The 12,089-nt window shown below is 38.5% G+C and overlaps 1 protein-coding gene across 2 annotated transcripts in view; it reads left to right on the top strand.

Annotated features, from left to right (window-relative positions):
• Nucleotides 1–447: 447 nt before the first annotated feature.
• LOC115246013 overlaps nucleotides 448–12,089 on the top strand; it is a 31,852-nt gene continuing 20,210 nt past the window's right edge. Inside the window, exons 1-3 of one of the 2 annotated variants that reach the window (XM_029824573.1) lie at nucleotides 448–1,492; nucleotides 3,358–3,513; nucleotides 5,950–7,322. In XM_029824573.1, the coding sequence (XP_029680433.1) occupies nucleotides 6,029–7,322 (1,294 nt within the window). In that variant the 5' untranslated portion in view covers nucleotides 448–1,492; nucleotides 3,358–3,513; nucleotides 5,950–6,028. The remainder of the gene's footprint in view (nucleotides 1,493–3,357; nucleotides 3,514–5,949; nucleotides 7,323–12,089) is intronic. The other variant, XM_029824574.1, reaches the window with a different exon arrangement.

Raw genomic sequence — 12,089 nt, 5'->3', positions numbered from 1 at the left:
ACTGGAGGGACCGCCGACGTAAAGTTTGATCAACATCGTAGCCCAAGTACTATTGTGAAACGATACGATCGGCGATCGTAAAAGAATTTCAGTCGTGTACTTTGACTTTTGACCAAAATAGGTAGCCATTGAGGTCCTCGGTGTGTGCAACAAGCTCCTCTTATCTCGGAAGGACGAGCCACGAAAAGATTCCTCTCTCTCTCTCTCTCTCTTTCTTTCTCTCAAAACTATCCGCATGTTATTTTTCTCCGTTTACGTTATCATCTTTTATACTTCAAATTTTCTTATTTTTAATACAAAATATTTTTATTTTGATATGCAAATCTCGTTACATTTTACAATTCTTTTTATCATCTTCACATTTATTTTTTTTTTTTTTTACGAAATATAAATATGAGGAAATCTCCATCTCTCTTCCGCCAACGTCAGCCCACGTATACCGGGTGTCGCGTGGGTGTACACCACGTTGTGCACACACAGTAAAAGAGGGGGGTCGCGCGGTACCCCACCGCTGGGCGGAGGTATGTCATGGAAAGGAAAAGAGCTGTAGTGTACCTACAGCTGCCTGCCGTAGACGCGATTATGTTCGTGTCTGGCGAACCCATTCAGTACTTCTCACGGCACCGGGGGTACATGGTGCGGTCGCGACCACAAGCCGTTTCCGCGAGTGGTACACACGCACACGAGCGGTGCGACGAAGAAGTGCAGCGAGCTCCGGAAGATAAGCCCGCTGAGGAAGTCAAGGAAGAGCGAAGGATACAGCGAGAAGAGAGATAGAGGCGGGATAAGTGCAAAAAGTAACATTAAATTTTACTCTCTGGAGAAAAGACATTTGTTAAAATATATTGGACATAATTAAAAACTCTTTGAAAAAGTCTATTTTCCATAGGGATTGAAAACTTATTAAACATATTTAAAAAATGTTAAATAATGTATATTTCTTAACGTGCAATGAGAAAAACTATTAAAATAAGAATGTTTAGAAAAGTGCAATCGAAAAAGTAAAGAGAAAAAGAGAGAGTGAAGAGGTGGATGCTGATTGGCTATATTATTATTAAAAAAAACTATTTTTAAATTTTTAAAAAATTTTGACTGAAAGATATACAACGCGGAAAAATAGTGCGTGTTCAAGGAAGGACAACAACGAAGTGCTGGAAAAGAAACCGCGTCGCGGAAACTGAGATCCTTTCACGAACACTTCCGGCAACCGCGTGATTCGCGAAAAGTTTAGTTCCGTGCCAATTATGACAGCGCGATGCTGTAAACGTTCTTGTCGATAAAATTCTGCGAGTTATTCCGTGTCAATTCGCGCTTTCATCTTGGATGCGAGTTGGTGATCCTTGAATAGTGCTATTGCGTACAATCTAAACGCACGTAGAAAAAGAGAAAGAGAGAAACATCCGATTGGAAGATAAGAAAAGAGGAGGAAGACACACAAGGTCGAACGGAGCAAGGCAAATCCGCGTTTTTGGATTGTCTGGGTATCACAAAGGTAATTAGAACTAATTTTTATACGAAAAAGAGAGACAACATTTCTTGTATATTATTGTATATTATTATATATTAACATTTGTGTAAATTATTTATCGCGATATCTAATTGAAAGAGAATTAATGTATGCGAGCTATCGGTACGACGATCAGTTATCTACTTTTTCATTATATTGAAATCTTGATTCAATTAGTAACGCGAATAGTTTTAATGAATAAAACCGGATAATGAATCCAATAAAATTCAATGTGATAACTTTGGCGTGCTCTGGAGAGAAAGTAATTTAATGTAACAGCTGGAAAAGTTGAAATAGAGTCAGGCCACTTTCAGATACTTTTAGTAAGAATCAACCGAGATTTTTTCGAAAATCGATTTGCTATCTCGCGATCAACGTATAATGATCTGCTTGTCCTCCATTATAAACGAAAAATACAATTATTTTGTTAAAAGATATCGTTACCGAGATAAGTAAAAAACGCGGACTTGTAAATCATAGCCGTTCTTACTCACGGAAGTCGTATCCAAGTGGTTTTCCAAGCGTGGAGCAGTCGGCGCAAAGTACGCATCGCATTAATAGTATATAGACGCGATCAAAAATTTTAATTAAACCGTTATAATCGTTATAGACACGAAAAGTTATGTAAGCGATAATTATGTTGTCCCGTGGAATATATTCTCTTCGAACGAGATAAATCGCGCGACATTTTTCAAGGGATAAATAACGTCGATTAATCTCAATATATCGTGAATAGAATTTTTTTTAGAAACAAAACTGATAATCGATTGAGATAAATCTGGAGAGCCGATAAATCAGAGATTTCAATCAGCAAGAGACTCGTCCTCTATTCGGTTACATCATTCACGTGCAGCGAAACATAACGGAGTTATGTTATGTTATATGACAAATTATGTTAATTCGATGTATTACGTCATATATCTCCAAGAAGCAGCTTCCTAAACGTCGACAGGCGGTGCTCAGTCGAGATAGATTGTTGTTACACGGCTACAAACCGCATAGCGAGGAGAAGCAACGCTTCTCTACCGCGAGTTCTCATCCACTTACGCGGAATTGGATCATTCGCAGTCCGTTGGGAATACAGTAGCTATGATTCGCGAAGGAAGTCGATCCGCTAAGTTTCACACGGTGATTGACGGTAGACGCGATCCGGCATTATACTTTGCTAACGTAATCAAAGCGCGACGTATGAGTCGGAGGGAGGGATTCTTTGCGAGCCTGATTATTATAGAAAACGGCGATTATAAATATGACATATCTCTCTTAAGAGTTACTCTCGGTTAAATATATACAGGAGTAGACGAGGAAGAAAAATCCGCGCTCGTCTATCTTTCGAATAAACGAATAAATTTATTTATTTCTTTTTTCTTAATTTTTATTATAAATTTATTTATTTGAACGCGCGACTTTGATTGTTTCCAAAAGAATTTCTTCTCTCGCTTTCTTTTTAACTATAGATCTTTTCCATCGATTCGGACTCGTGGAAAACATCTAATATAAATAAAGGAACAAAAGAATTCCTTCTCTCGCTTTCTTTTCATCTTTAGATCTTTTCCATCGATTCGGACTCGTGGAAAACGCCTAATATAGATAAAGAAACAAAATTGGGTCAGCGTATCACATTAATGCAATTGAATCTTATTTGAATATTGACGTTGATATATCTCTTGATTCCAACTTATTCGATCCAGTTAGACGTGGTAGACGGGCAATGCCGTCTCGGCCTACTCGATTAACAAAGAACGGCGTGGAGAATGGGAGCAACGGACTACTATACGCGCGGAAAGCCGTAAAATCATTCGCTTATAATGACGTTCTTGATGGAAAATGCATGAATTTTCTTGTTACAGGCCTAACGGGGGAGACCGGCCGCGAACGGGAGTTTTTTCCCGTTATCTCGACGAGGCGAGAAGAAAGGGGGAAAGAAAAAATTTCGACGCGAGTTTTTGCAAAATCTCTCACGGTTATCGGCCACGGGACCGCGAATTAGGCGATAAATAAATCAGGTAAATCACTCGGCACACATTGCCCGCCGTTCTCTCTCGCACGCGCGAGCGTTCGCGCTGCCGGAAGCGCGCAAAAAAAAACGCATGTGTTATGGACGATTTCGGATTTCGCTCGCGAGCACGGGAGAAACAACTTCTATTCCGTTAAACGCGTGCGAAGTTCACGCGTTTGTTCGAGCCGTCTCTCTCGCACAGCGTGACGGATCTGCGAATTCAGGCGCATCGGCGACGATGACGGTCGTTAATTTGATTAGCGTTAAAGTGATCGTAATCGTCCGAGATAAATGTCAATCGGATTCGGAGGAAAAATGAAATCAAATTTTGAATCATATTTATTTTTAAGTGATTTCTTTCTTTGTTATATATAAATAACAAAAAAAAAAAAATTACTTTTTATACCTAGTTTTTATATAAAATAGAAATTGGATGAGTTAGTCAGCCTTCATGAAAGAAGAAAGCTAATTTTGAATAAAGTTCTTTTTTATGCTTTCTGCTTTCCATCTTATCGCACGAGAAGAAAAAGAAATCCGTTTTTTATTACATTATTTTTAATTATATTTAGATATCAATATTGTAAATAAAATAGAAAATGACGTATTAATCAAAGTATAATGAAGAAAAAGAACAAATATCAAATTGAAATTTTTTACAGATTTTTTTTTTTCCGTTCCCAAATTTACTGCATAATTTTATTTCATAATGGAAATTATTATTTAATTAAAAATAATTAAATCCGATAATTAATCAGAATTATGAAACAGTTGGATCGTCGATTAAAGTCTGGCAATTAGCAATCGTGAAATATATTCAATCTGAATTTAAAAAATACCATCAGATGCTTGCTTAAAATAAATGAGTAGATGATATAGTGGTGGCTTGTCGCTCTACCAATTACAATAATAATTCAAACTGAACTTAACGGTGCAACAATACAGATATTTAATCAGAATTATGAGACGGATTCTATCGTTAATTACGTCCGTTTCCGAGAAACGCTTCGGAAAGTTTCGCGCTTTTGTTTTTTTGTTTTGTTAACTCGCAATTTATCTCGATGCCATCTAATTATACATAGCGGAATCGTATGATCGCGCCAGTGAATAATCCGTGGATACATCTCCGGAACGCAATCATCGTATATAATTATTATATCATGGCAAACGTTCTAAAATTAACAGTCTCTTCACGAGTCTTAAACCTGATTTTATTAAATTATTCTCTGGAAAAAATATTGTAAATTATAGATCGATTACACATCTTTGCGCGTATCGGAAGGATGAAACGCCTAACATTACGTCACGAAAACTTTATCACGTCGATGCGACGGCATTCGCATGGTAATGTCGATTATGGCCGACGATCGATCTGTCTCGATCGCAAGAGGCATCGCGTTGATCACTCCCGCAGGCCATTTATGGCAGCTCGCGAGACGCGGCTGTCAACCCTGAATCGCGCGAACGATCGCCTAGCGATTAGAATGCAACCGCACGGCGTTTAACGCGGACGATCGTTCTTTAATGTGCGCGACACCTACACACGCAAATACACGCGTATACACGCATAGTGTATAGCGCGTTGTGCAAGAGAGACATGTGCGACGGGGTCGCTGCCCACATGCGTTGCGCGACACCCACATAAAACGCAGCTACCGACTTGACTGTCGATGGTCTCCCTGATCTCCGTCAATTATAGACTCGGCGAACTCGTGCGTGTGTTCGCTGATAAAATATTGCGCCGACGGTCATTTTCAGCGTGGTCGGTGATATTTGAACGTCGCGGAACGACCTTGCAAGTCGAATGCGATAGATCGTAAAAGTTGTCAGTATTTTTCCTCTGCAGTATGTACAAGTGTCTCGTAGAACCAAGGGGGAAATTGAACGTTTCTGCAAATTGAATTAATTTATTGGCGTCGAAATTTATTGTGAATGCGACAGATTGCGAGAGTCAATTATTTTAATTTAATACTTTTTTCTCTATTATTTAATTATTTCTTTTATATTCCCTCTCTTCGAGAAGAAAGAGTTTTTGCACGTATTAATTAAAAAAAAATAAGACAAAATCTTTTGCCATATATCAAATAAACGGCGATTTTTTTAAATATGTCTTTATTTTACAAATAAAATTGAAAATCAAATTGATTCTTATGAAGTCGTTCGCGATTTCTCTTCAGCATGACGTGTAAATTAATAAAAAAAACGAGAAATAACAGGAGAAACATTATTTATGTTGACAACAGGCCGTAACAGACAGTTATATTCGATTTATATAATCAACTATTAGCTACATTTTATTACTATTAATTATATATATTCAAGATTATCGTAAATAAAATTATTATTATTATATCCAAGAAAAGTTTTTTCATCTTTAAGTTACAAACAAACATTAATTGACAAACTTTAATATTCGATACTAATATAATGACATTCGAATTTTCAGGTGAACAAGCATGAGACGTTTCGAATGATTTTTAATCATTCTGGTGATAAAAACAATCGATCGAAATAAACGAAGGAAGATGGTGTATCGGGGCAGTTTACAGACAGACGATCCCAGAGATGCGCCGAAGCTGGTCCGGATATCTCCGCTGCGTAGCAGCAGGCAAATAAATTCGACCGGGCCGAATTCACGAGCCGCCGTCTCTGTTAAGGGCCCGACTTATCACAGCTCGTACGCGATGCCGATCGATGCTCATCGGGCGCGATTGATCGAGGAGAGGCGATTGGGTCGCGAGCGGGACATCGAGTCGGTCGAAAAGGTGATCATGAGAACCACCGGCATGAAGATCGGGACGCCGAGGTTACGCAATATTAATCAGATTCGCGAGACCGTTTTCGTGGACCAGTCGCTTAGACCGATGGACCAGATCGGCAAATCGGATTCGAGAAATCGACCACGCAGCGTCGCCGTTGGTCTCGAGGAGGGTAACGCCAGAATATCGAGGACCCACAGTTCTCTTCTAGCAGACCTGAAAGACTTGGAGAGACTGAGAAACACTCCATCGAAAAATCACAGAGGTCCTTTGCAGAGGACGGAAGGCTCGGAGTCGAAGTTGATCTTGAATAAAAAGTACGACGCGCCGGCTTCAGCCAAGATCCGATCGGACATCTTCAGGATCCAGCAGATGTTTCAATCTGCGGATCCTTCGTCAAGGACGGTGATCAGGAGTAGTAATGATAGGAAAATCAAGAACGATGCGGAGAAGGAGAAGAGGAAACCTGGAACAGAGATGAACAGGACTCGGTTGCTGGCGCAAAAGCTTCTGGAAGCGTCGAGGAGTAATCGGGAGTCTTTGAAGGATCAATGTAACAATCCAAAGAATATGTCCAACAGAGCATCAAATAAGGAAATGAAAGGAAAGGCATCGAATAAAGTATATCAAGAGAAGATTTTGGAGGAGGATCCGAAAGATAAGCACAAAATGGCCAGGCAGAAAGAAGAAGCAAATTGGGATGATCAACCGCGTCCGCCCGTTCGCAGGAGGCGAAACTCGAAGAATCGAGGATGGAAGGATGCAGATCCTTACGCGGACGAGCATTTGCGCGAGGATCGAGGTTTTGGTGATCCTCTCGGTCGCAAGGAGGACTCGCCGAACGGGACAGCGAGTACGGAAGAGAATTCCAAGGCCAGTTCTAATCTGGAAAGACCGGATATTCTGGACGGGCTGTTGAAGGAGTCCGACCAGCAGCTGGCGGACCTGAAGAGCGATCTCGGCGAGAGAGGACGTTCGCGGAGTCACTGGCGAGGATTCGTGCAATCCATGAGGCTGCACGATGTGGAGCTTCATTCTGACAGCGAGGACCAGCGGAAGGGTAAGTTCGCAAATTTCATGTACTTTGAAAAATATTTTAATTCTGAAATTCTCTCGCAAATTTTTATATATTTTGCGTTTGTGTGAATACATAATCTTCATTGTAATAAGTTAGCGGTCACAAAACTGCGAAGCTTTGCGAAATAAATTTTAGATAAATTAAAGTATGAATATCGAATGAAAGCAAACTATCAAATTTCTACTAGCATCAATTATAATTACATCACGATTTATATAAAACAGTAAGCTTCGTGAAAGAGAATATCGCGATAGATGAGTATCGGTTTATTGGTGTCATTCTGCGGATTTTGCTGGCATCTCGTTTAACGATGCCTGTTGAAGAAAGGCTTCGGGTTTACCACTTTAATACCCGCGGGCTATTTAAAGGAAAAGAGCACGTTTTACAAACCGACAGATTTGATTAGCGACGTTTGTCGAGGTATTTAAAATTACGGTACAACCGGCGTGCCTGTTAATCCCTCGGGGACCGAAGCACCCCTATTTTTAGACGCTCCCTCGCTCGCTCGTTCGCTCATTCGTGTTACTATCGCAGGTCAGGGTAGTGTGTCTCCAATATAGAGTGTGCGTAGTTGGAGTGTTCTCTCGAACATATGTCCCTATATATGGATTTAAGCCAGACGCGTACCAGAGAAAGCCTCTTCTCCGGTTCCGCAGTGAAAGATTTGAGTTGATGAGCATCCCGAGCATTTTTGAGCACCCTCAATTGCGTATACAAAACTGGACACTTATATATACAAGTGATGAATCCCAAAACTGAATTTTTCGAGCATAAAATTTATGAGCCGAAGCATAATTGTGTTTATCTATTCGTTACATCGATAGTTTACTTATATTTATTTACTTATATTTATTTTTTGTATTTATATTTATTTTTAGCTTATATTATTTTTATTTACGTATTTTTATTTATTTATAATTCTTTTAAGATTAGAGAAAACCTGAGAGGATAATAATGCATAAAATTAATTTTAATTTATAGTAATAGATCTCATTTCATTATAGTAAAATTAAATAAATTTCCAGAAGCTGTTAAATATCAGTTTATAAACATTTGACGAGGGATAATAAACGTGTACCTGCATTTTATTTAATTGATACAAATCGCATTTTGATGAATACCAAAAATGTCGATACATTCTCACGATTACATCTATAAGGAAATTTTCTGGTTCTTTATATATATGTATATGAATGCGCGAGTGGTACGGCATCGCCGTCACCTTTACTTGAACGCAAAACGTAAAAAAGGTGTTCGGCGACAAGCGTATCTTGTACCGCTCTTTTATCCTAGTTAAGCATTCTTATCCAGCTTATCATCTTACATGTAGACTCACTATATCTCCTCGGTTGCGTACGTGCCCGCCCGATGACTCAAGAATGTTGATACGCGCTATAATTCTCGGTTAAGACAGTCAACTGCATTTATGCAGGATACGCAATATGCGGAATATAATAAAAAAATAAATAAAGGAATTTATAAGCGCAGTTAATTGAAGATTCAATTAAAAAACGCGACAATTCAATATTCAAATTATTTTTATTAATTTGGCACAAGAAAGGATGTATTTCAAGATATTGTCAAAGACAAAATTAAAATTGATTCTTTCTTAAAAAATAATTAATGCCATCGTGTCAGAGCAAAGGAATTTATAATTTTACATCGTATTAAAAATTAAAATAGCATAAAACAAAATATTCGTCAAATATATACATTTGAAATGAATTTCTTTTCGGCACGTTGCAAAGAGTTTCGTGTTGCATTTACAAGATAGATATCGTCACATTACGCCGACCATATGTAATCTTGCTGCAATGCGAAGCCGTCCTTCCTTTCTCTCTCTCTCTCTCTTTTATCCTTCTCTAGGGAAGACTCATAAAATAGCCGCCTCGGGGGAAAAATTTCTGAATCAAAGGATCTCGGGTCGTCAGTGGCCCCGTGAAAGGGTTAATCCTTTCTCGCGTCGTGTTTGAAATACCGCGTTTACGCTTGAACTATGCACCTATGCCCTTCTCGGATGCTTGCCTGTTCGCGTAATACCGTGCCCGAAACCCCAGAAGGGGGCACGTTTCTCCCTCTCGCGTCGCGCGAAATATGTGGTATTTGTATTCTCACGGTATCGCGAAAGTTTTCATAAACGAAGGAGGAACGTGTATCGCGCTAATTAACAGTCCGATGACACGCGATCATTTTTATCGTTCGCTCTGACAAGACTCGCGCGATTCGATTGCGTAAACATCGCGCAGTGCAAGAGATTTGTCTAATGTGTAGGGAATATAATTATTTTAATCGTTTATTTACGAACACATTTTCTTGCTCTTCAAAATTTCATTTAAATTTATTTTATTTAACGTGATATTAAAATTCGAAAGATATATCCCAGAGAAATATATACATTTGTATAATTTCGAAAACAAAATGAAAATCAAATTATATTTTTCACAACACAAATTATTTATTCTCTAAAAAGTGAGAAAATCATTAATTTAACATCAATAATAATTTCGGATATTTCGTAACAAGAGCGCGCTTTTTTATCAAATTTAGAAACGTTTTTTTGATATTGATCGGCACAAACATAGATTATCCGATATTGCGTAAATATTGAAGCAAATATCGACAACTTTACACGCCCATGTAATAATTTTTTACAACTCGCCTAATCGTGTTAATCTCGTGTAAACCTTGCAGCGTGTCAAACTAATAGAACTGATTCAACAGAATAGATCGTAACAGCCGAAAGGTCGTGTATAACAAAATTCTAGACACAATAGCGCATCGACGCGATAACCATGATAGATATCGCTACGTGATATGCAATATACTGCATTGCATTGGAAATATTCGTTCAATTTCTTTGGCATATGATATCACGAGGTTTTCTTATGTAGGATGTTTTAGAATCCCTGATCTAAAATTTTAACGAGGAATTTGGAGACAATTCTTTTTTTTTCGAGGAGATTCTGAAAAGCTTATGATTATCAAATTTAGTAATTATTAAAATTAATATTAAAAAATTGTTTTATACATCGAATGTTTAGTTAAATTATAGATTTTTTAACAATTTTCTAACAAATTTTATTTTTATCTTCAATTTTTCTATCATATAAAAGACTAAGCCTGAAATTGCAATCATATTTTAAATATATTTATCTTTAATTAAGTAAAAGATTATATTTTTAGTCGCTGTAAAATTCTGGTTTCCGTTTTATCGAGAGAAAATTGACTCCAAATTCCTCAATGGATCCACCGTTAGAGGACCGATATCCCGTGTAGCATTCACCCTGTGTAAGCATTGACGGCCCTTGCCCTTGAGTCTACGCCCTAATATTGATCCGACATCCCCACCATGGTGGGTCACATTGGTGATCCCCCCCTTTCTTCTACCCCGCCGTTGGGGGCCGTTGATCGTCCATACATCGTTCTGATGCGCCACGCCGTCAGTGTAAACGTGGCTGTCAAACCGTTAAGACTTTGTAGACCGATCGATTGATAGTTCGTACCTTCAACGCCGGTCTTCTCCCTTTTCCTGCTCTTCCTTCGTCACTTCCTCTTACGATTCGCCACGATGCCGCCCTACGTCACAAAATATCTCAGTGCAGATGCGACCACGCGGTAGGATACATGCTCTCCGTTGCGGATATGGTGCTCTGTGACGTCTGTGACAGCAAAGGTGAGGGTGATTTTCTCTCTTTTCTTTATAACTGACGAATATCGGGTGAGGAGAGATACGCGACGTTGTCATGACGAAGGGACTCTCCTCTTTAATTCTTAATTTGGAAATAATTTTGCATCACTGTTTTTAAATATATTTGGAAATTGAAAATCCCCCGAGGTGAAAGAAAAATATTTGCAACGAGAAGAATGTGAATTGAATTTTATCAATTAAAGCTTAATGCGAAAATTTCTAAGTGTCTCGGTGGCACTCATCTGCTTCTTTTGTAATTAAATTGACATCTTTTTTCTTAATGGCAAAGATTTAACATCTTTATTTGGATTTTAAAAAAGATTGCTTTATATCACATTTTGCATAGAGATATAATTATATAATTAGAAATTATTATAAAAACCATTAGAAAATCTCCAGGTATTATTCACGATTCTAAGCGTGAAGATTTCAATGTAACTTTGATATATTCACGAAAACGAATACAAATTTGCTCTCCCGTGATTACTAATTGATGCCATTATCTCGCGACGTATGTTAACTTTTAAAGAAAGAAAAAAAAATCTACGTCGGCGAAGAGGTCACAGATTTCGCTTAGCAGAGAAATTCCAAGGGAAGGTGGAAGGGAAAGTTTGCGATGCCGGAGGGACAACGGGAAATTGCGGGACTTTCCTGGGGAACGCGGAATTTCCGCAAGGGAAAAGGGTTTGCGAGAGGTATGATGTGACGGGTAAGCGTTTCACGTGCACGTAGCACGAGATCGTGTGAGTGATACGACGGACTCGACCTTTGACACGGGTGAAGGTGAGATTTTACGACCTTATGCAATGCTATGGGTAAACCTTATCTCAAGGTAGCGGGTGATTTTCGCGAGCAGATTCGCAAATGCTTTGCGTTAATTCGACGTGTAATCTTGGAGAAAGATGCGTCGTATCAAGATAGATCCTAGCAACATATAGGATGTTGTACGGGAAAGTAATTTTCCCGTAAGGCTTAATATTGATGTCAAAAAGATCTTTATTATACAGTAATAGATATATACTTAAATTATATAATTATATATAATAATATATATAATTTAA

The sequence above is a fragment of the Formica exsecta genome, unplaced genomic scaffold (genome assembly GCF_003651465.1).
Source record: "Formica exsecta isolate Colony F162 unplaced genomic scaffold, ASM365146v1 scaffold138, whole genome shotgun sequence".
Lineage (NCBI taxonomy): Eukaryota > Metazoa > Arthropoda > Insecta > Hymenoptera > Formicidae > Formica > Formica exsecta.
The sequence above is the reverse complement of the archived record's forward strand: the minus strand, read 5'-3'. Positions and strand labels throughout refer to the sequence as shown.